The sequence below is a fragment of the Saccostrea cucullata genome, unplaced genomic scaffold (genome assembly GCF_032062105.1).
Source record: "Saccostrea cucullata isolate Sc308-1 unplaced genomic scaffold, CSIRO_AGI_Scuc_v1 ctg71, whole genome shotgun sequence".
In the NCBI taxonomy this organism is placed as follows: Eukaryota; Metazoa; Mollusca; class Bivalvia; order Ostreida; family Ostreidae; genus Saccostrea; species Saccostrea cuccullata.
In genome coordinates this window covers 316,560-342,428 of record NW_026936410.1, presented here as the reverse complement: position 1 = coordinate 342,428, position 25,869 = coordinate 316,560, and the positions used below count along the sequence as shown (strand labels likewise).

The 25,869-nt window shown below is 33.0% G+C and overlaps 2 protein-coding genes across 2 annotated transcripts in view; both read left to right on the top strand.

Moving 5' to 3' along the window:
* Positions 1-372: 372 nt before the first annotated feature.
* On the top strand, positions 373-3,304 carry LOC134245534 (uncharacterized). Its single transcript, XM_062727815.1, has 3 exons — positions 373-638; positions 2,344-2,540; positions 2,774-3,304. The coding sequence occupies exons 1-3, from the start codon at positions 624-626 to the stop codon at positions 3,057-3,059; spliced, it is 498 nt and encodes a 165-aa protein (XP_062583799.1). The 5' UTR covers positions 373-623; the 3' UTR covers positions 3,060-3,304.
* Positions 3,305-8,071: 4,767 nt separating this feature from the next.
* LOC134245527 (dedicator of cytokinesis protein 9-like) overlaps positions 8,072-25,869 on the top strand; it is a 55,659-nt gene continuing 37,861 nt past the window's right edge. Inside the window, 12 exon segments of the mRNA XM_062727808.1 lie at positions 8,072-8,321; positions 8,593-8,658; positions 17,507-17,629; positions 17,925-18,097; positions 18,568-18,640; positions 19,141-19,233; positions 19,481-19,612; positions 21,455-21,614; positions 22,037-22,047; positions 24,940-25,008; positions 25,144-25,224; positions 25,473-25,637. Coding sequence (XP_062583792.1) covers positions 8,283-8,321; positions 8,593-8,658; positions 17,507-17,629; positions 17,925-18,097; positions 18,568-18,640; positions 19,141-19,233; positions 19,481-19,612; positions 21,455-21,614; positions 22,037-22,047; positions 24,940-25,008; positions 25,144-25,224; positions 25,473-25,637 — 1,185 coding nt within the window. The 5' untranslated portion in view covers positions 8,072-8,282.

Sequence of the window (25,869 nt, the reverse complement as noted above, 5' to 3'; positions counted from 1 at the left end):
TATTTACAGGAAACTAAGTAGATGACCAAGTGCATATCAAAACCTAAGTTATGAAGAATATTACAATTAAGCAGCAAAATAAAAAAAAAAATAAATAAAAATTTTAAGAAAAAAAAAAAATCAAAAAAAGTATCCATAACTATTTTTCAGGTTTATGACATGCACCCCGCCCCATTTTTTTTTTTTTTTTTTTTGTCATTAAATGGTACACATCTTTTTGATTCTTTATAAGAACATGTACGTGTACTAACAAATCGGTTTTATGAACATAAAATGTATTTGCATTTGTAGAAGGTGGTTGAATTCTAGTAAAATTGTGGCCCGTGTCGGAAAATGTAAACTGTCCCTATCCACAGACATTGAATGAAAAAAACATAAATAATCTTTCAAAAATTTTCGATAAATGCCTTGTTATATCTACCATTTCAATAAGTTCCTCGCAGAAAATTGTTGAACTGGGTCCAAAAACTTGACAGTTTAAACAATTCTTTATCTTTTCAATTGAACCGACTTTCTCGACGATTGATTTACACATTATCTTACAAAACCTTTGTAATTGTTGTCGATCGTTTTCGCAATCAATTTAAAAATGTGTAGATAGGAGAACATAGCTGGTTAAAACCATGGCCAAATATGAAGTAAGTTTTAAACGTTCTCAAGGATCTGTATAGTTAATAATTATTTAGAAATCAAGTCTTCAGGGTTCTAAGATTTATTGTTCTATTTATGAAGTGATTTGTAATGTGCTGAAGTACGCCGCTGTTTGATATTTCTGTGAATTCCAATACATGTATAGTAAAACAACACTAATATTAATGAATTTTTAGATGCGTTTTCTCGCACTTTGATACGTTGAGCTATATGCAGATTCAAATTTGTCTACCTGTCCATCTTTTCTTTTTCATTTCCCAAATAAAATTTTGTGTTACGTGTGATAATTTAGTTTGATAACGTAAAAACAATATGTACTTGTGAAACACTGATGCCCCCATATGGCAACATAGCGAAGATTAAACTTTTCTTAAATGCAAATTAAATATGTTGGTACCAAAAGTAAGGTCTTCTCACAAGAAATACAGTTGTGAAACATGAAAGCCCAAGCACCACCTGTTCAAAGGTTATGGCCAAGGATAAGTTTTTGAAAAGTAGGTAAAATTCTAGGGTCAAGGTCAAAGGGTCAAAGTTGGTTTCTTAAGAAATGTCTTGTCACATGGATTAAATATGTGAAATATGAAAGCCCCATCCCTAACTGTTCAAAAGTTGTGGCCAAGGTTAAAGTTTTTAAAACGTAGGTCAAACTCCAAGGTCAAAGGGTCAAAGTTCTTGGTATCCAATGAAGGTCTTGTCACAAGGATTAAATATTAAGTATGATAGCCCTAGCTCTAACCCTTCAAAGATTATAGTCAAGGTTTGTTTTTAAAAATAAGACAAACTCTAATGTCAAGGTCAAAGGGTCAAAATTGTTGGTGTCAATGAATCGAAAGGTCTTCTCACAAGAATTACATTTTGAAGTATGAAAGCCGTAATCCTTACCGTTCAAAAGTTACGGCCAAGCTTAAAGTTTTTCATAAGTACAGAAATCTCCAAGGTCAAGATCAAAAGGTCAAAGTTGTTGGTATCCAATGGTCTTGCCACAAATAATACATATGTGAAGTATGAAAGCCGTAGTATCTACTTCTCAAAAGTTATGGCCAAAGTCAAAGTTTGGATTTTTTGTGTAAAAGTGTCAAACTCCAAGGTCAAAAGGTCAAATTTGGTGGTACCCAAAAAAAGTTCTTGTCACAAGAAATACACAAGTGAAATATGAAAGTCATAGCTCCACCTAATCAAAAGTTATGGGCAAGGTTAAAGTTTTTTTGGACAAACAGACAGACAGCTAGACAGAACAGACGGACGGACACGACAAAAACTATATACCCCCGAATCTTCGATTACGTGGCATAAAAATCTGAAAATTGAATATTACACATGTATGTTAAAAACATCAAGGTGTACACCGTATGTAACGTGAGAGAAGGAAATACTAGTAGTTCATATTTCAAATTGTCAATCATTATTAAGAAAGTTGGAAAATTTTGAATTTGAACCTTTTAATATACGTTTTCATTCTCTCTCAAAAATGTGCTCTGAAACCATTGGTTTCCGTGGCTCAATCGGTGTTCTGTTTCTTCATAAGAACTTATTTATCTAAACTTATTCAAAGGTTTTTTTGACAAAGTGGTGAGGGGTGGTTACTATTTCTAGTCAAAATTCTGGAGCGTAATCGTTATCATCATAAAATCTGTTTTTCAGTCTTTTGGTGACTCCATGTAAGGCAGCTTTTTAAATTCTCTGTTTGATCAGCTTGCAGGTGGTTTGATTGTAACAGAACGTGTTTCCCCCAATCTCCGGATCTACAATGTCGCCAAACACCATGTCGGGAGTCTGTTGTGGTCCACAGACAGCGATTTTCATGGAGGCAAGAGAAAGGACAAGTCCGCCATGTTTGTGTATGATGTTATAACAGAAGCTGATCTGGTAGCGCCATGTCAGAAACCTTGGTAGATATTCCAATAAATGAAATAAAAATGATATAGGATTTCACAATTTTGCCTTGATAGACAATTTGAAATCCTTTAGTCCTTTCTCGAATACCTTTAATTAAAAGTAAAAAATGGTTCTAAATTCTAATATCCATGTTATAAACCAAAGAAACTAAATTTTTCTTTTACAAATTCAGATAAATTGTTATTATTGATGAACGAGCCAATCCATAGATCTCTGTATGTTTTAGGTTTTGTGGATATTTCCCGGCGCATTCCTCGGAGTGGGGAGACCGGAAGTCACAGGTCATCCATGCGTGTCGGAGTTTCCACCCCGTATCCATTCCAATGCGAGGCGATATTGTGGCGTTCCCTAACAATAATGGTCAGACACACTGTGGCATTGTCTCCACAGGTGGTTGTTATATAGGAACTTCAGACAAAAGAATCGTGGAAACTAAAATACCGTCCTTTACAAAGAGGGTGTTCTGGCGGTATGTCGGCAACGTACCCAGTACCAACAGATCAATGAGATGATGGTTATGATATGGTATCCAGTGTAAATGTGTGTGGACTTCTTTCTCTTCATCTGGTCCAACCGAGTGTTTGCTATAACAGAGGAAAACTTTTTACATTTTTTGTGGTATTAGTAAATTGTGAAAACATAAATAGCTGAAATCATCTGTAGAAAAACTAAATCAGCTACTCGTGTTTGTGAGAAATTGCATGTATCATTCTATTTGAGAAGCTACGTATAATATTAAATATATATTCATAACATCCTTATTTTGCATGGAATGTCAAGATACTACAGAAGCACCACTGCATTTATAATTGTGTAACACTGTAAATCTGTTGTTTAATAAGCTCATTGTGTTGAAATATAATATTTAAAAAAAAAATAAAACACGCTACACTGTATGACGTCTTTAAAGTCCCAATTTGATGACTGGATAGCTATATATTGTAGAAAAAAGTTCTGTTGTAATAATCTGCATGGGCTATCATACTTCTGTCATAAAATGGTTCTGACTCTCTCTCTCTCTCTCTCTCCATGCAGATATATAAAAAGATTTCTTTAGTCTACATGTTCACAAACAGCGAATTAAACTTTTCGTAAGTGTAGAAGCTATGAACTCCTTCCTAAAAATTCAATTACATGTACACTTATTTTCTATAATCTGGGAATGCTTGTTAATGTAATGAGTGGGGTTCGATCTTAGACAGGAAATACTAGTACATGTACTTCTTTTAGACAAGTCCTCTGTGAATCGTTTCTAGCTAAGAAAGCTTGGGTGAATTGATGGAGGGGTACACATATATGTAGCTACAGATGGATACGACGGCAAGATCTCAATCGAAAGAAGAACTAAATTTTTCAAAGAAAAAAAAGGGTAATTAAGTCCTTGTTCAGAAATGTACATCTTCGTGGTAAATTACTAGTAATGCATGTGGGTAGACCGAGTATATATGTGCCTCTTTGAATATAATGATGTATATCCAAAAAGTCCCTGTACATCAATACCTGGTCCTCGTCTCTGTTACAATTTGACTTCAAAATCAGCTGCAAAGCCCCCCCCCCCCAACCAAAAAAAAAAAAAAAATAAAACGAAGAAATGAGACACAACATATGTCCTTTAATTCTGATATACAGTTCCGGGCAGTGCAAAGCTTTGTCAATTTCTTTTCTGACAAAGGTCGCTGATCGGAAATGCACAATACCGGTATCCAATATCAAGTCCCAAGATGCCCAAGAGTAAGTATTGTAGAAATAAATTGGATCATACGTAATTTGTATCATTTTTTCCTTTATAGATTTTTTAAAAGACGATGTAGACTGCATGATGGATCTACATATGCTCAATTCAATATGTTTCATAAGAATATTAAAATATATATTCGTCTATTAATTAAATCATTTATTTTATCATTTGTGCATTCGTAAAAATTGACTTTTTTTTGGTCGGAACATACACTAGTTGCAGGCACGTAGCAACAGGGGGACATTACATTTACTATAGGAAATGTTAACTGAAAGGTTGGTCCCCACTACTGTATATATTACAGGAAATAGATATCAGGAAAATGTAATATTGAATGCTAAGAAATTGGTACTGAAAGAAGTTGACACTGAAAAAAAAAGTTGGTCACTAACCACCCCCCCTCCCCTTGAAATATGATTTCAACTTTGGGCAACTTCCTTCTTTTTTTTTTTTTCCTTGTCAACTTTTTCAAGTAGGTAATTTTTTTTCTCTGGTTGCCCCCCCCCCCCCCTTTCAAAAACGATGCTACGTGGCTGAGTTGTAACTTATATTAAAATATCAAGCACTGAAAATATTTTGATTTAATTGAAATCTGTGTCTTTCTTAAAGTTTTAAAATAAAACTCGTGTCTTTATTTCTTTCTGGGCCCATCTGAAAGATCGATTACTTTATCAGTATCTATAAGATTAGTTAACACTGATTCCTTCCTTATCTGCTAAATCTTATCATCAATATTGAGATTAAAAATAATGATTGTTTTAATTTTCACTTTCCAATCGCTGGCATAATAATGCTCACATTACCTCCACAAAGATGTCTTTTTTTAACCAGACAAAGTGTCGAAGTGCCTCAATGATGTCATATAATCCGGATTAGCGATAAGGATGGTTCGAGTATTATAATCTTCTAATTGAGTTACGTCCCTTAGGTCATAAAATGTTATGGCGGAGAAAGGCGACTTCCGTGACGAGATGAAAATAAACCATAGAAAGTGACAGAGAGTATGACTGAGAGAAAATTTAGGCAGGTCCTCCATCGGCAGGGCGAGGCTGCAAAGATCCGACAGTCGGTGGCCTTGCAGATGAGAGAGAACATCATTTTGGTAAAGTTGTTTTATTTTGCAGACGATATCTTGAATGGTTCTTAGCATATCCCCCTTTTTATAATTAGTTAATTGTACGAGAAGACGCACAAAATTTTGAATGTTTTGTGGGGAATATCATTGATATTGGATAACTTAAGACTTTATTATTTATATTTGTTTTAAAAAACAACTCGGTAATAAATCATTATGTTCATAATAATCCATAACAGTCGTGTAATAATGATGTATACAAACTCTGTGTTCTGGGATAGTGAACCGTGACTACAGATAGACTTGATACAAGTAGATTGAACCAGTTAACGTCTTCATTAATTTAATCAATAAAATGACGATCTTCATTTATTTGAGAATGATTTTTTTAAGTTACAGTGAACGTGGAGTAAATGTAACAAATGTAGTGTGGCTCTACTGAAATTCATTATGATTGATTCACTCGAAAACGAATTGTGAGAGTGTCATTAATTATTAAGAGTGCACTTGACCATTTCAGTCAAAGATGGTTTAACATTTCTGTGGATGAAAACTGTGTATGCCACATGGTTTATATTTTTATTATTCAGTTAGAAGGCCCATGGATTAGTAAAAACATATGTGCATCTGTTTTATCAAACAGCATTTTCTAAATATCTGCCATGTTAATGCTAGGTTAATGTATTTAGAATATGAATCATTATGAAAACAGAGAGGGCTTTCCTCTAAAATGAGATATTAAAGCACTCCTAAAATGGTTTATGTTAAAGATTCAAAATGGATTTGAGATGTATATTATGATTGATTTATATGTATGGAAATTGTTTTGGATGAACACTTCATCAATACAGACAATTATATAATTTTTAGAAGTAACTTGTTTTTTAAACAACTCTCATTATAATTTTTCATTTAATACATTAAAAAGGAAAACTCTGCTTAACATTGATTACATGTTCAGTGAATGGTGTATCACACTGTATGTAGATGGTGATTGAATTATCTCCCTTTGTACATGTTCGGATGATTGACAGACAGTTGTCTATATTAATGTAACATGTCTGTAGGGGTTATGTTCGTTCCCAGGGATCTAGTTTTGGTGGTCTGTTTTATAGCATTTTAATGGCTAGCTTCACACTCTTTGTATGTTCCAACACTAATGGGTACATATCAGACAGGCCCATCTCCAACCAACAGCGGTCAATAGGTGTAGTAAGTGTACACTACACACCTCATGTGAAGAAAAGAAATGTAAGGTCTGATCTACCATGTTCAGAGATGCACCACTCAGTTCTCAATGCTTATACCCTTGTCTGTTACAAATGAGTGAAAGTTTAATTTTCACAGGGTTATAAAATGTCAGAAAAAACCATGATAACATTTCCTTTAGCACTGTATCTTTTACTGAAACTAAATAAAAGATCAAGGAAATTACAAGAGTTATCTATTGGTTTTATCAGTTTAGGAAATTATTTTTGTCAATCCAGGGAACATCAACTTTAATCCTGATAGGCTTATATTTTAACTTGTTACAAGCTTTTTATCAGGGATATTTGTTATTGAACAAACCACGGGGTATAGATAATGCTACTCTCTATATGTGTCTCAATTTTTTGATATTAGGACATGTTTGCCATTAAAGTATATGTATACACATTAAAATGGATTTTATATAAAGGGCAATGTTGAAAAGAAATACTGTTATGCTTCAGCTTCTTTTTTTAAGTGAAGCTTTTGTATTTGTTAAGCAAAATAATGTGTCAAGATGAAGCACTTAAGTGAAAACCTTGTATTCTATTCAAATAATGCTTTGTTGAAGTTTAAATAAGGTGGATTCTTGTGTTGTGAGGAAGGTGTTGGGTTTCTTGACAGTGGTATTTACAAAGAGGAAGTTGTTGAAGAAAACATAAACCAGAACTCCAAACACACACAATTCCATTGCTGTACTCTAAGACAAAACAAGATATAATCAACAGAACATATGTTATTCGGAGAAAAGTCAGTGTAATAATACCAGTACCTCTGAGCTCTATTTTTTTTTTAAAAACAATTTTTACATAAATAAAAATTCTTGAAGTTGTCCACTTTCATATGTCTTCTATATTTAGATTTAATGTCATTCTATTCCACAATAACAATCTGACAGCAGTAACATCTTTACTTGAATCATATGAATTGAGGAGAACAACTGCATGTAAAACAATTAGTGGACTCCGAGATAAGATGTTCAAGCTAGTCTTGCTTTGCTTGAGATAACCCTTCTAACACTCTGGAAATTTAATTTGGCAGACTTACCTACATACAGTATACTCAGTATAATTTATAATATTGATCCTCATGCAGGAATGTATCAATTGGCATAATTATCTTATGTATATAATTTTTTATTTCCTTGTTCTTGCATTTCAAAAAATTTACAAATGTTTACTTTTAAAAAAGTCATTGTGAAAATGTTCGTGTAATTTGATAAAGCCCTGAGGTATACATTTCATTATCCTGTATAAAACACACCTTCGCATCAACGTAGGGTTTGGTTTCTTAAATTTATATTACCAGTTAGAAAGATATGTTTCACATTTCTTTTGAAGAGAGAAATTGTGGAATGTCATATAGATTAGTATTGCTGGGATTGTCACTTTTATACGCGGTGGTGGCGTGCAGAAGGGCCGACTGACATTTACGGCTCAGATTATGGCCTGGTCTTGCAAAGTCCTACTCTAGCCAAGAGACTTCAGCTTTTGTAGTTAATTAATCAACAGTCCATTGGACTTATTGTGTGATTTCATAATGCGTTTTCTGCTGGAATGTAAAAGAACTGTGATGGAATTGCTCAGTGGTTGTTCTTTTTGTGATGCTTGATTGTTTTGTGATGGAGAGCTGGAATGTGTAACTGAAATGGAACCTTGGTTTGAGTAGCTAGACATGAATAAGAAAAAGAAATTTATTTTACCTCTGCCACAGGTATTGTCAGCTGTTCAATCATGTAACATGCAAATGTTAAGGAACTTAAAGGATAAATGCATTCACTTTTATGCAGTAATTTATTTCATGCAACATATATTAGAAAATAAAGGTGAAAAATATTTTTAACAAAATATACATGAAAATTAGCATTCAATTATTTTAAAGAATGAATACAATATATTCAGATGAAGATCATTACTTTAACTTGATATGTCAATATTTATGCTAAATGCAGTATGTTTGCACCATTTTAACACCAATTTTGCAGAGATCAATATCCATAGAGGTCAACAACAATTATGACTTTTCCAGTCCTGAGAAAGGCATTGTTATGGTAGAGTATTATTTCTAGACTTGCAATATGACCTCAAACAAGTCATGACCACAAATCCTAGTATATATGTGTATATTAAATTTACATTAAGTTGGAGTGGAGAGAATTTTTTATGGACATTTTGCTATCAGGCCAGTGTGATCAAGACATCACCCAAGTGGTGACTTTCTATGTTGATGCATTTTGATTATATGCCTTATGGTAACACCACTATCTTGACCACAGAGGAACATGTCTCTATAAAGCTATTACCTTCAGGTTTTGGTTCATTTACTTTGTTACTTGCTTTGTTTTACTAAGTAAGAAGTCAACTTTACACATAGAATTTTTTTTTTGGTGTATTTTTAATGTTCTTGAAACCTTTTATAGATGTCCATTAGCATAATTTCCCAAAGCCAGTTTAAGAGTTTTCTTAAAAGGGTTTTAAGATGGAAAATATCTTTATGTCGTTACATTCTCTGCATGCATATTATAGGCTGAAATCCTGATCACGATTTCCGTACATATAGCAAAAGGGAACTAATACTTGCAGAATTAAACTTTTTGATAAACACCCCTGTCAACGCGCGATCGGCAACGCGGATGCGATCGGCAACGCGGATCAAAACATTGAAGAAGAAAGTATTGTAGGGGGTAAATTTAAATAGTTTTGTATGTGCTGGAGTGTAACCAGCTGAAAATAAAATTAAAAGACATTTAATTTAGATAATTATCTACAGTTTAGGATTTACCGAGAGTAAATTTGGTTCACAGTTTCTGTGCAAATGCTACTGATCAAATCGACAATGTTCAAAATATCAAATTTTCATGCTTTGAAATAGTTTATTGTTGTTATTACCTAAGAACATTTGCTGCTTTTGTTATGTAACGGTTCTTGGAAGTATGAACTAAAAGATTTTTAAATTAAAACTACATACAATATCTTTAAACAAATTTTAACTGGAAAATTTGACAACCACGAGGCGATCGTCAACGACATGTATCTTTTTATGAAGCGATCGTACAACATAGAAATAGCGATCGTACAACACACGAAATAAGAATAGCACAATTCAGAGAATCTTGTTGTCAAAAAGTTTATTTTGATATACAATAGATATTTTACATTCAAATTAGGCAATCAATCAGTCATTGTTATACCACTTTAAATCTTAAATTTTTCCTACATTTATATAGAAAATTGAAATTAACTGCGTAGATTAAAGAGATACAACTGAAAAAGAGTTTGATGGCTAACAAATATGTAAAGTAGATTTTTTACCTCAATTTTCACAACAGTGTCACCCCCCCCCACCCCCACCCCCCAAAAAACCCTAAATATCTTAGATGGTTTATCATGCAAAGTGTAAGTAAAGGAACATTTTCTAAACTCAAGATTCAATTTCGGAAATGTGTTGTGTGGGATGGCGGGAGGGGGTGTTATGATTCAAGTTCTTGAACAAACAAATTTATCCAAAAATTACCAGCTGCCTTACCCGGATTTGACTACATACTGCAAAAGGGGGACAACCAGTCTATTGGTTTAGCCCCCCCCCCCACTTCAAATTAGCCCCCCCCCCTTCAATTTGCTTCCGACGTCTATGAAAGTAAAGTTTTCACCCCACCCCCGATTCTACATTGTACATGTGCGTGCATGATATTAAAATTGGCAATTAATTTAAAAAAAAATAATACTAATAATGATAACAGTTTTCAGTAAATTAGAAAATACACTGTAATACATATAATGCTGTTATATTAACGTGTGCGTGTACAAAACATTTTTACTAAAAATATTCGGTAAAGTTGCTAGGTATGCGAATTCCTTTGATCGTTATTTTTATAGTATTAATACATATCTTTTTTTTTATTTTCTGAAAAAAATTCAGTTTTTGATATGTATGCCAACTCCTGTAATTGAACTGCCATATCATAGACAATAAAACCTTTTTTTCTATATTGCTAAAATTCGGTCCTATAACACTCTATAGGTGTCTGTTTTAAACAATAATCAAATAATATCAAGAATTTAAGGTTCCATGAAGTTTTAAATTTTGTTCTCTAAAAATACGGACATTATTCAACTAATATACAAGATAAATTCGCTCTTTCCCTCTCGAAAATCAAATGCTCGGTATCTCGTTCTATTTCGACAGACTTTCCACCCATACCACATAGCTATCTATTACTTTATTTCATTAAAAGTATTTTATAAATTTCAAGTTGCACGATCGCATGTTTATCATATTTTCTTTGTTGTACGATCGCATATAGAGTCGTTGCCGATCGCCAAAACGTTTGGCATGTGTTCACTTCAAACCGTTATTTCAACGCTTTTTATTTGATGAAGAACTTCAAATCGGATTTAAAATTTATTATTTACCTATTTACAATTCAAATGTGCCTTTTGGACTGTCGGGTATACGTAATAAGGTAAGAAATACCACTTAAACGAGCTTCATGTGTCACGTTAGGGCAGTCATGTTCAAGGAAAACTTAACTTTAACATAATATATGGCGATTTTTAATGCTTAGAGGACTTTTATGGTGTTAAACATGTCTAGTGGCATTTAAAAAGTCAGAAATGTTGAAGGAAAATTGCGAGGAAATAGGACAAAATAATGTTTTATTTAACCTCATCTTCCTCATGTAGTTGAATTTAACTATCCGCGTTGCCGATCGCGCGTTGACAGGGGTGATAAAGAAGACATGATTGTTAGAGCTCAACCTTTAGGACAACTTTTATGATTTAGAGTGCTGAAAATACAAAAAAGTGACCAAGGATATGTGTAGATAAAACTCATCAGAAACTTAATTTCCAAATCACCACATGATCACCAGATACAAGCAAGATAACTAGAGGGTATATAAAATAAAAAAATAAAATAACTTTCTTACACTATTTCCGAGCATTTTGAGACAGTCTTTCATTGTGAAATGCAAGCAATGATTAGCCAGGCTACTAAGAGATTATGTGAGAATATTAAATGTATTTAGCTTAAACAGAAAACATTTTATTTTTATGACTATATTGCTTAATGTATTGCATCATGATTAGTATGTTACATTTACTTGTACATCATACATGTAATTATATCCCTGTCTGCCTCTTCTCTCTTAATTCATCATTTTACATCATGCTTGTCAAGGGAGGATGAAAAAGTAAAAGTAATGCTTATGCATTCTCTAAAGCTTGCTTTTGCCCCTCTAACCCACCTCTATTCATGCTCCAATTAAATACTTGTCTTATAAAAAGACTCTTAATGGTGAAGAAAAGTTTTTAACTTTAGATCATAATGTATTAAGCTTAAAATTTATTTCTTTTTCATATAATCTAGTCACATTAATTGTATCAAATTCTAAAAAAGTTATTGTTGATGCAGGCAATGCATTTTCTTATTAATAAATAATTATTCACTGATCTTTGAAATCACATTGCTGAAATGAGATGGTGAATATACTTAGAATGGTACAACTTTAAGAACAGTGAATACCTTCCAAATATTTTTTCGATTTCGACCACATTGACTGAATGCTATATCTCACATTTTTGTCAGAAACATGTCTTTGTGGGGCACAATGATAGTCTAAGAGGGAAAATTAATGATCTCTTATGTGTTCACTCAGTCCCATAACAAAAACAAAGAACTTTACAAAAATTAATTGAATCAAATCATGGTGACAAACACTTTTTGTGATGCAAAAGTCAAGCATTAGAAAGGACATTTTGGTTAAATATTTGTTTCCTAAAATGAACTGCACTGTACTTTTTTATACAGTTTTATGATATCAATATAAGGCTATAATATTTGTTTCCTAAAATGAAATGCACTGTACTTTTGAAAACAGTTTTATGATGTCAATATAAGGCTATAATATACATAGTTTGAGAGTATTTTACGACAAGACAAGCTCTTTTAAGTTTACCACATAGTGGGGGAAACCAATCTGCTCTGCTTTTAGCATAGTTAGGAGTCATTTATTGCTCGAATTTAATCCAGCAATTGCTTATATAAGTGTTCATTTGAACTGGTTAATGTGTGTGGAATTTCATTATTAGCAACAAATCACTGGGAACTTTATTGGAAACTGCATCAGAATATGTTACAACTGTATTGTCATGTTCTCTGATAATATTGTATTTTCTCAAAAAATGAAGTCTGGGTTTTATTGGTTTGTAGTGCATGTTATGAAATGTTCGATGACTTTCTTGATGGTTGGAAGTGATTTTAAAATCGTCCACAAAGGCACGAGTCTTTATACTGTGGACTGTAATTAACCTGTGATATATTGGCCATCACTGAATCAACTATCCTGAAGCATGCATCGATAATGACTAAATCACATTAAACATGTACCTTATCTGACAAAGAATTCACCAGGAATCTGTGTCTATTAGAAAGTAATATATAGCAGGTTTTGGTCAGGCATTTTAATGCTAAAACTGTGTTTCCTCATGATTCTTGCTTGCTGTCTGGAATTCTGTTATGAAAGTTTGATGCCAGTTGGAAATTTCATATATACTTTTGTTTTCTGATAAAAGCGTAAACAATTCTTTCATCCTGTGCAAAAAAAAGGTAACTGGATTTTTACATGCAGTTGATAGAGGAATACAAAGCAGTGTAGTGGTTATAGGAATGTTTATAATGTGATAAAGTTATATTGGATGGAGGATGTAGATTTTAGGAGACAGAGTTACTTGATATCTGTGTATTGACTGCACCATGGCAGTGATGTACCTAGCTTCACTGGTGAACACTCAGCTCATAGAATGGAGACAGGTATTATAGAAATGATAGCGATTAGGTAATATTTTATGATTATGTTGTAATCATGTTCAGTTGTTTTAAATGTCTGTTTGATTTATCATTGTTTTCATTATCCCCCTGTTTGTTTCTGTCATTTCTTTGTTATACTGGGTCTTTTTTCATGACACACCTATAAAACTCACTCCATCATAACACTTCATAAAAAATTGTTCATGTAGTTAGGGTTATAGGTACCAGCATGCATCAGGCATAGCACATAACGGCCCAAAAATTCTCAGCAAAGATTAGAATTTTTTCCCTTGGACTTCCTAAAAACAGATTGTACCATCATGCATCAAGCATAACATATAATGGCCAAAAAATTCTCACAAAGATCAGATATTTTTTCCCTTGGTTTATCTATAAAACAGGAGAAATAAAGCAATTTTTATATATTTTTTGCAGGACCATGGTCATTATTGTCTTTGTTTATAAGAATAATCTGCATTTTATGTCGAACAATACCTCATGTTGTTTGGGTTTCGTTCTTTAGTCCTCTTTATAAATATTGTAAAAGATCCCCCTCTTAATGCTTGATTCTCTAATCCTAGAATGGCAGTTTTTAAAAAAAAAAGAACACCTCTCCCCACCCCTGGATAGAGTATTGTTTAAAGATATGTGTGTCATTAGAGACAAATTTAAACAATATACAGTAAAACCTTGTTATCCTGGACTTGTTGGGAGTGAGAACTTCCTGATTTCAGAGGGTAAAAATATAAGTGAAGGAAAAGGGGCATTGGGATTCCATATTCATGGTATTCAATAGATACTGAAGTTGAGCTGTAGTATGGGTACATGTTCATATTTTAAGCAGTTTTGTTTATAAACTAACACATGATCATCATGATCATATTCATTGATGAATTTCTGAAGATCAAAAGCAAACATATTGATAGTTTTTCATTTGACCTTTTTTAAAACAAATAAATGCCCTTTTTTTCTTTGCTTTATTTTCTTTTGAATCTTGAATTTTTTAATTTTGTCTAATTATTCATTGATAATGTAGCAAAATATGTCATTTGATGAGTAAAACACTTGATCATGGGTGGATATCTTTCACTTGTACGTTTTCTACAAGTTAGAATTTTTTAATTTTGTTTAAAAGTATAACCTTCACTTGATTTTTAAATGTAAAAGTGGTTTACATTTAACAATCATCTGAAAAAGCAATGATTTTAATACGTATATTACCGTTTTACATAAAAACATGCATGTACTTATGAGAAAAAAGATTGTACAAAACACTTGATCATGATGTTGTGATTTTATCCCTATAAATTAATATTTTTCAATGATCTATCAGCATTAAATATTCTTTTTGAAAAATAGACAGCAGTTAAAGAATTATAAGCTACAAGTTTTAGCTTACGTGTACTTGGCAATGTACACGTAATCTGCGTAAGAAGATACGTGTAGAAATTTGTCATTAGCTAAAGTGATGACGTAATGCACATAATTCTGGTGCTACACGTACACGTACGCGTACACGTTGGTTTGCTAAACCTCTCTAATGATCTAAGTCTTAAACTTGTGGATTTGAACAAGTACAGGGGAGTCAATATCAAAGGTTTACATTTCAAATAAACAAATTCATTATTAGTATAATACAAGTTTTATAATGAAGCTGCTGAATGTTAATGTCTTTTATACTACTTGAAAACAGGGGTCTGGTATGGCTATGGTATATATTTATGATCATCTTTCAGTTGTTGAAATGTATCTTTGCTACACACACATGGTACTTTAAATCATTCTGGATACATACCAATGGATACCACATCTCAAGTGTAGGAGGCAACTAGATTATAATCTCTACCATTGAAGATGTTTATAGTGTAATAAAAAGTAATCTACATTCATGTATTAAGGTCAGGAGGGAATTTCAGGGTATCTTAGAACCCTTGAAATGGGTTAATGTACAATTTTATTCCATTATTTACACGTAAATTGAACTTTGATTTATGGACCAAAAATAAAAGGTCAAAATATAACTGTCAATGTTTGTTTCTTCAACCAATAGATGTTGGTTTAATGAAAACAGAATTTGATTTTGTACTAATATGTAAGTAACATGTACATATGTAGACTTTGAATACATTTAAAGTCTATCAGAAGGTTTTTCTGAAGCATTGGATTCTAAATAAAATCTTTTTATTAAAAAAAAAACAAGACTTCACAAGTACTGGTTACATTGCATAAACAATTGGCTGTATATTAATGTGTAAGCAAATTGATGCATGCAAGAAGTCTAAAGAACCTAGCAGTGTTAGTGTGCAGAAAGTCGGAGTGTCAGTATAAATCTCTGAGGGGATTGTAGATCTTGTCAGAGACAGACAGTCAGTGTATTGACAGGGTTGTTTGGGGTTTTATTGGTTATGCATCAGATTATGAAATATATCAGTATACCACAATGTCTTCAATGCTTATAGGATTAGTGCAAGTGGTACATGTATAGATTGTGGTCTGAGCAGGGCCATTTAGTCTAAGAAAACATTTTTTTTACGACTGTAGTCAAAGCTTTGATTTTACTTATTCTTATTTTCATGATTGGAATAACACTGATTTCAATCCACTTTGATTTTGTGTTTTACTTTCCCTTTCCTACATGATGCAGAGGTTAAAGTGTTTGCTCTAGAATTGTAGAGTAAGGAGTTGATCCTTTTGTCTTGAGTTGGAATCCAAATGACCGAGACCAGTCCTTTGTTGAAGTAGATGCTGGCACTAAAAATATCCCTCATTTGTCAAAGATCTAAGTGCCAAGTACAGTTGTTTATATTTTCTAACCTTCATCAGCAACTGCATCTAAGTAACTGGTGAAAATCCTTGAAGGGATGTTAAACATATTTGTCCTTTTACCATTATTAAGTTATTTTCAGTTGTGTATTTACATCAGAATTAATTATTTTGTACTTAAGTGAAAACAGCAGACTCATAACAGCAGTGAAAAAAAACTGCAAATAGAAATTTTAAAAGGAAATAAAGAAGTGATCTTGGTCATGCTTGCTGCAGGCCTTCGAGTCATTACTACTCATCACTATGTATATTTTGGTATGGCCAAACAGAGAAGAGCTTGTTGAGATTTAATGAAGAGGTGCACAATTACATTTGTTATGACTGATGGTTTAGATTATAGCTCTTTCTTGATTGATGTAGACTTTACATGCACACTTCATATGCTGCTTTACATAATATTTAGGAAGTAGAGGTGTTGATATTAAGTGTCCCATCATCAAGAAAATGTTTGTGTATGGTTCAATCAAAATATTTAATAGACTATTTCTTATGAGAAGATTCTTGAATGCAGAGTATCTATGTTAATTTTACTTATAACTAACTAAAATACATCCATATGCTACAATGTGTGATACTTAGAGATACAAACACATGATCACACTTAAAAATATGTACATGCAAGTATTTTGAAATAGTAATCAAAAAGTCAAAATAATTTACCTGAAATACAATTTTCCTGCTCTCAAAATTCAGTGACATACTGTACATGGTGACAAATATGAAGAACAATATATTGACTCTAAGCTTATGAGAACAAAGCCTCACTTAAACCCTGCCCTACTATTTTGACCCACTTCCTGTATCTATTTCCTTGTTGATGGAGGGAAAACTTTTTTGTTTGCTCACTGTCTATCTTGTAAAAAAAAAAAACTAAAAATTTTAAGGAAGGAAGTAAAAATAAAACAGCTATTTTAAAAGTTTGAGCAGTTAAAATTGGTAATGGTTTAATGACTGTTTGGAGATGTATGTTATAACGGTAATGTTTTGTTTTATTATATCACTTTATCTACTTCCTTTGAACACATGTTCTCAGCAGTCAGTGACATGCAATCATTGTCACATATTTCCGCTGATTGTTTATTTATCGGCAGTTCACAGTAGATTTTTGTTTACAGTCTATCTGTGGAGTCATGAGTTCCATTTTCTAGTTTAGGAACAAAATGTCACATTTTCAGTTTTTGAGACATAATGTATGTATTGTAGAGTTCCAGAACAAACATTGAACTGTGTTTAATTGGTACTATAAGGATTATAATTTTGTTTTGTAGGCCAGACCCAAACAAGTAGACCCGGTTGACTATGAGACTTATATCGGTAAGAACAAGAGTATCCTCCACAATGATCCCCAGAGGGAGATGCTCACGTTCCCGTACGATGACATCATCATTCCGGTAAGATTTCACACTCAGCAGTCAAGGTTGTTGTTGAGAAAGGGTCAGGAAAGGGGGGAGTTGAAAGTTGGAACTAAAACAAAGAATCAGGAATAATTTTGTTTGCTTGTTGACTTTTTTTTACTTTTAACGTGGTAGAAATAAACTTGATGTTTCATTGGTAAGTATATTTACAATATAAGTAGGCAGGAGGACACATATTCAACTTATTGTTACAGTAACGATTGTTGTCAGAATATATATTGACTTGAGGAAATGAAATTTATATTAGGGTATCACTTTGATATCATTTTAGCCCCCAAATCCACCTAAGAGGATGCGTACACTGTATTCCACTGTTCCTGATTCAGCATTGGATGAGGCCAAAGATTTGTTGCTGCGGCAGTGTATAAAATCCTATACAGACAGTTGTCATATTGTCAGGTTCAAGTACGGTGCCTATGCTGGACGATATGAGAAACTACCCAAGTGAGTATGAAATCTCAGGATATTTGAATTACAGGTAAACATTGTGTAGCTTACATCCAGGGTCAGACAAATTTAATAATTTTACTAGACACATAATTTGTGATATTGTATCCATTTATGATAGTTTTGGTTGTCAAAAGAAAACATTTTTGTCATAAATGTGGATTTCATGTTTACTGCTTCATTAAAAATCTTAGCACCTGTTTTTCATGATTAATGTAGATTCATTGTTTACTGCAACATTAAAAATCCTAATACCTGTCATATGACCTGATAAATGTAAAGTCCATGCTGAATATGATGTTGATAACTATTTTATTTCATTATATTGTGTTGACTGTGGTGTAGCTATGTTTTATTTCAGTATTATTTTGACTGATGTTGGTAACTCTTGTTTTATGTGATGCTAGTAATTGTGTTAATTTCAGTTTTATGTTGACAGAGATATTGATAGTTTTACTTTATTTCAGTATCAAGAATACAGACCCTCTACCTCAGCACACATTTGAGATTGATGCTGAACCAGAAGAAAGGGGTGACGAGGTCAGAATATATCAGTTATAAGTTCATACACAAAAAAATGTCCTGATGACTGAATGTTCTCACAGATATGGATGTTGTCAGAACCGGTGTAAAAATAAAACTTACGTAGACATTAATGGTTATGCATGAGTGTGTCATCTGTCATAAATTATATCAACAAGGTCAATGTTTGGCTTTATAGGACTTGTGTGTACTATTTTTGTATTGATCATCTTCATGTGTAAGTTGGTTTATATAGGAGTACATTGTATGTGTGTATATAAGATTGTTATATTTAGAAGGGAAAGAGATTTTATGAAGCTTGAATGTCTATTTAAAAGAAACAATTATAACTGCACTTGTAATTATTTCTTCTGCATCCCAAAGATAAACAAAATATAGATTACAATTATTTGTCTGAAAATATATATTAAAAAGTAGAGATACATGTATATCAGCAATACTCTTCACAACCTTCACTTTACATCACAATGTTAGATGGTCCTTTTTGTATCACGTAGGACACAAAGAGTTTGACGGCCAGGATTCAGAAAACAGGCTGGTTGTATAAAGGTCCAGATGGGGGCAAAGAGAACATCATTAGTTTTACAAGGGTAATCTATACAGCTGACAGCTTTATATTCTTTAATAATATTAATATGTAAAGTTTTTCTGTGTATGTTTTATGGATTTTAGTCACATTCTAGGGTTTTAATTTACATTTAAGTATTAAATAAGTTTAGTAGCTTTTTATTGTATGCAAGTTTGAAAAACTGTTGTTGAAGGAATATTATGGAAAGTATCACATGATGCACAAAAAAAAATGTGAGGTCAATGACTTTGATTTGATTTATCTTGTAGCAATTCAAGAAGAGATATTTTATACTAAAGCAAGAGTCAGACTTCACATTCAGTTTACAGTTCTACAAAGATGAGCGGAAAACAGATGCCAAAGGAGCCATATTTCTGGACCTGGCAACTGAAGCTAGGCCAGTAAGGAGACAATTTGTTTTCTCTTATACCCATCACAATAGCAGTTTTACTGAATTAATGAGAGAGTTCCATACATGTCTGCAATTTACTTTGTTTAACTCTGCAAACAAATTCTCTTACAATGGTTATTTTTTTGGAAAGTTTGTCTGAATTACACCCTAAACCTGATGAAAGATATGAAAAAAAAACTACCCACCTACTTTTTGCAACATACTTTTGTTTATCCTAATGTCTTCAGGTAGGCTAATTGCTCAAAGAGCAAATGTTAGCTATTGTCAGCCTCATGTTCAAACCCAGCAAATGACTGAACTCAAGTTAAATTAACATTATTAATACTTTATCTCAATAATGATGTTGAGGTGATTTATATGTTAATTCAAACAAATGAGCACAAAACAAAGATTTAAAAAAACAATCAGTAGTTACAATTTTGAAAGTTTTAAATATTTTTTGAAAATATCACATTTATATGTACTGGGTGTATAAATTTACCCCGCTTATGTCTTAAATTTTTATCGCCGGTATCAGCTGTTTTCTATATATATATGATTTAAAAAACACCTGAAATCTTGAACATGGTAATATCGAATACCCTGCTTGTGTTGAAGTACATGTATATTCAAAGTCCCAAGCCCCTTTTCACCTGGCTTATCTCAAAAGTGCAGTGAATTTTTGGGTCTACTGAACACACCTGGCGTCGTGACTTCACGCATTCTTGCCAGTGGCTATTAATTGACACATTCAAACGGGGGGGGGGGGGGGTTGCCATCTTAATTAATCTCAGTTTGGTATCTGTGTCAGGGTAATTGGTATCACAGCTTGGGTGTTTAGTGTAGTCTATGACCGATAAAACAAACAATTTCGCTGCAATTCAGAAAATAAAGACAGACAGTATTACTGATATTGCATTTAATAATATGCTCTGTATAATTGAAATAGTAAATTCATAAAAATAATAATTTTCACGATTAACTTAAATTAAACAGTTAAGTTGCAGTGCATAATGCACAGTGCAGTGATTGATTACATTCATGCTTATCTGCATATAAATAGATAACCTTGACTGCCATTGACATTGTTAGTTTCGTAAACTATATGTTCCTTAGCAGTACATGTACTTCGTAATGTAATACATGTAAGCTATTAATATTCAAGTACACATTTTAAATACTGATTATTTTTTTAGTGCTCTAAATAACACTAAATTTCATCAAATAATGTTTTTAAAAATTTTGTCTTCTTCTTTGTTCTTCAACTATAATGCTAATGATACATCCCGTTGGACCACGTAAGCATAGCCTGGAAAATGTAAAATCGCTGTATATGCAATAAGGCATGTACATTAAATTGTTTTACAATTATACACAATAAAGAAAACAACAACATTGTTTTTCTTAATATTTATTGTGAATATGCTTGAGTCTTTACCATAAAGACTACATGCCTGGTAATACAGGATAGTGGTATGCATAAAGGTATATACAAAAAAACGGGAAATTATTGATTCGACTTTGGAAGTTAACTTCTGATATCTCAAACCCCCGGATATCTCGAAGTCATATCCAGGTCCCTTCAACTTCGAGATATTGATATTTCACTGTTACGATTTTGAAAATATAAATAATTTTTGAAAATATCACACATATATGTACTGGATATGTAACATTTACTCATGCATTCATTTTTAAATTTGTAGTCACCATATACTAAAAATTAGATGAAAATACTTAAGTACATGTACTGACTTCAAAAAAAAGGTATATAAACCCATGCGGTCCATGTTAAGAGAAAAAGTACTACATTTATATATATATATGTTATCATTTCACCTGTTTTCTTCAGAACTCTAAGAGAGGGACACAAGTGGTCCTCACCAATGACCGCCCCCCGTATGTGTTCGCTGCTGAATCAGAAACAGAGATGAATGATTGGATCAGAGTATTGAACAAAGCAATAAACGCTGCAGAAACGGCATCCAATGTCTCTATGGAAAGGATTAAAGGTATTCCAGACTGAATTTATATATATAAAAGCTTTGTTTATATCAGTTATATATGTATGTTTGTATTGTAATATTCATGACTTCATTGAAATCACTTCAGGGTTTGCATGATTATTTATCAGCAAAAGGTTGTTGATTGACATAAGGTAAAGGAAAATGCAGGAAGAAAATGTTTTTGTTTTTTTTCGTGGTTACAGGAATAAACATGTTTACAAATTACAACAAATAAAAGTAGATATATTTTGTGGGAAAACTTATTGCTAATAACTGTATAGTCAAATGAGTTAGAAGTTTTGGTCTGATTTCAATAATTACTTGATATTCAAATAAGGTAGAAACACCATCACTTTTCTATTAATAAGTTCAAAATGTTCACAATATACTTTTTTTCTGGTGGGTGTTGGAACCTGCTCCCTTTTTAGTGTTTTTGTGTGTGTGTGTTTTTTTAATTTTTTTAAAATTTTGTTTTGGATAAAATTAAATCTTCTTAACCCGATTGTTTAATGTTTTTAGGGCCCCGCAAGGATTTGCGGGTGCCCTATAGTAATCACTCTGTCCGTCCGTCTGTCCGTCTGTCTGTCTTCTGTCACAACTTCCGTCCACAAATTTTCTGTTTTTTTCTAATAACTTTTTTTATGGTTGCCCAATCAAGTTCAAATTTGGTATGGTAGTTCAGTAGGCAGAAATACATATTTTGATGCTAAGTTTGGTTCTCTATGTCCCATGGTTTGGAGCTGGGGTGGTGGGGTAGATTCCTTAACTATGCATAAGAATGAACGGGCAACTTTTTTTATGGTTGCCCAATCAAGTACAAATTTGGTACGGTAGTTCAGTAGGCAGAAATACATATTTTGATGCTAAGTTTGGTTCTCTATGTCCCATGGTTTGGAGCTGGGGTGGTGGGGTAGATTCCTTAACTTTATATAAGAATGCATTGGCAAAGAGAGATAACTGCTGAAGATGTTCCCATATTGTAAACTGAATGCTGCTAGGAGTCCCTTGGGATTAATGTAGCTTTCCTCCTGAAGAAAATCCAGAGCATTATCTTTATCTGTCACATTGAGATTAATTACCACCTCTGTCTGCAAATGAAGTTTGTTTTGAAGTTAAATCAATTTGGAATGCTATGAACACTCTGAAATGTGGATTTAAATATAAATTTTTATTATTTATTTTTGTTTGATAGTTATGATTTCATTGAATTCTAAAAAAAAGAAATAGATGAAAGAAGATTTTTTGATTTACTTTTTTTCACTTTTTTCACTTTTTTTAGCTCACCTCAACGAAGTTGGGGGAGCTTATGTAATACCCTCGGCGTCGGCGTCGGTGTCGGCGTCGGCGTCCACGTCGGCGTCGGCGTCCCAGGTTAAGGTTAAGTTTTTTGGAGCAGTTTTCTTTTTAAGTACTTCTATGTCCTATATTGATTAGACATGCATGGAAGATGGTTCTAGTGTGTTTCATTGTACCAGTCAAAGTTTCAGATGCTGCAATTTCAGCAAAGGAATGACCAGGTTAATGTTTTTGGAGCAGGTTAACATTTTTGGTGCAGTTTTTGGTGTAAGTTTCATTTCCAAGTAACTATAATCCCTATGTTGACCAAACTTGCATGGATGATACATCTAAGGATGGATACTACCGGGCTGAATCTGACCTACATTTTCTGGTTGAGCGAACAGGTTAAAGTTTTTAGTGCAGGTTTCATTTCCAAGTAACTATATATAAGCCCGATGTTGACCAAACTTGCATGGATGATACATCTAAGGATGCATACTACCGGGCTTGCTTCGGATGCTGAATCTGACCTACATTTTCCGGTTGAGTGAACAGGTTTAAGTTTTTGGTGCAGGTCTCATTTCCAAGTAACTATAAGCCCTATGTTGACCAAACTTGCATGGATGATACATCTAAGGATGCATACTACCAGGCTCGCTTCGGATGCTGAATCTGACCTACATTTTCCGGTTGAGTGAACAGGTTTATGTTTTTGGTGCAGGTCTCATTTCCAAGTAACTATAAGCCCGATGTTGACCAAACTTGCATGGATGATACATCTAAGGATGCATACTACCGGGCTTGCTTCGGATGCTGAATCTGACCTACATTTTCCGGTTGAGTGAACAGGTTAAAGTTTTTGGTGTGGGTTTCATTTCCAAGTAACTATAAGCCCTATGTTGACCAAACTTGCATGGATGATACATCTAAGGATGCATACTACCGGGCTTGCTTCGGATGCTGAATCTGACCTACATTTTCCGGTTGAGTGAACAGGTTAAAGTTTTTGGTGCAGGTTTCATTTCCAAGTAACTATGAGACCTATGTTGACCAAACTTGCATGGATGATACATCTAAGAATGCACACTACCGGGCTTGCTTCGGATGCTGAATCTGACCTACATTTTGTATATATAACAGGTTAAAGTTTTCATCAAGAGATGAAAATTATATATTTGCTTCAGATGCTGGATTTTGATTACATTTTCATGAAGAAGAACTAGTTTAAATTGTTTATGTAGGTCTATTTCAAAGTATCAGATCAAAATTGCTTAAATATTTTCATTTTTGGAATGTACACTTTTTGTTGGTTAATTGTGTGACTTTGCCTTACTTAAAGATAACAAACGTTGAGGTAAATTACTGTAATCTCTGATTACCTATGTTTTTAAAATATATTAATTCAAGAATATTATTAATTTTTAATGTAGTTGTATAAAACCCCCATTCTATCATTAATACTGAAAAAATTCTTATTGTAAATTTAGAAGAAAATGATGAGAGAGGTGTACAATTAATCCCTTGGGATTAATTATGTTTGCCTGCTGCAGAAAATTTAGTAGGCTTTTCTTTATCTGTCACTTTAAGATTAATGAAAACCTTTGTCTGCAACTGCTGTTTGTTTGAAGTTAAGGTCAAGCCTTCATGATATTTGCATTCATTGAAGGCTGGCATTTTATATAACACAAGCTTCATAATTGTTTAAATATACATTCAATGTTAAGTTGTTCTTTACTGCCTAATGTAAATACAAGGATATTATTTTCAGGTTTTTGAATATTCAGGAATTATCTTGAAATTTTAAGAATACAGTTGCTGTTGCTTATTCTTCGTACATTTATTAATCATTCTGTAAGCTGCACCCTTTTAATTCTACCCCATGGCGGGGCCCTTGCTGACTGGTCAGTTTTCTAGTTTAAGATTCCAGTAATATACCATGGAGCACCAAATAGTAACATGTCTTTCATTAGTGTCCAAGTGTTTCTTGTGTTAATTTTATAATTCGCTTCATTTAGATGATTAATCTAACTTTGAATGTATTTTATTTCTTTAGAGGAAGTTCAAAATTTGTGACAAGTCTGGAGAAAAAGCAGAAATTAGCATGCATCCAGAGTTAGTGAAGGTAAAGGATCATTTTCTCCACCCACTTATTTCTTTGTGAATATTTCTTCAGTTTTAAGAGATTGTTGTAGAATACTGCAAAAGTTAGATGATAAATAGACATTTTTAAAATTAAATTTTAATAAATCTTTTTCAGTATAACAGAGAAAGTGATATGATGTTAACAAAAGCTCGAGAAGAAAACAGGCACAACCTTTTCAGAGTTTATCCTGGCATTGTGAGTTGATAAGGCAACAAGTCTTGGTTTACTGTCTATTTGAGGATAATGGTTTTATATAAATGATGAATTCTTGAAGAGAATTTAATTCTTTAAAGACTTTAAAGTCTTTGTCTACAAAATGCCCATTCCAATTTAAAATGCAAATGTGTATTCTTTACACATGTTCATCTTTCATTTACTCTCAATCTGTATTTGTTATAATGGTTTCACATTGGTTTTACATGCTAGATCTCTATCTTTTACAGAGGTTCCACTTTGATGAGGACGATGAGGAGGAAGATGATAATCAGGAGGACATTGAGGTGTTCCCGGCCACAGTGTGTGACCACTACCTGATGAGACTGGTGGACTTCAAGCTTAAAACACAGGTCAATCTGGCTGAGGAGGGCTTCGGACAGAAGTTCGCAAATGTAAGGAAAATTAATAACTAAGCAAATACAGTTTATCTAGAACTGGATGAGACCAAGAAAAAACTTATCGGATGGTAAAATACTTAAAGAAATTGTGCTTGGGACTTCCAAATCACTTCAAACATATCCATGGTATTTGGGATATTGGTGTTCAAGATACCAAAGTGTAACTGTGTATGATAACAATTTGGCATGATTGCATTTTGGGATTCTGTGCAATGACAAGTCTTAC

Excerpts from the sequence above, each read along its gene's own strand:
- LOC134245534 (XM_062727815.1), top strand. Across the intron at positions 2,541-2,773 it reads GCGCCATGTCAGAAACCTTG|GTTTTGTGGATATTTCCCGG; the intron begins GTAGATATTCCA and ends TGTATGTTTTAG.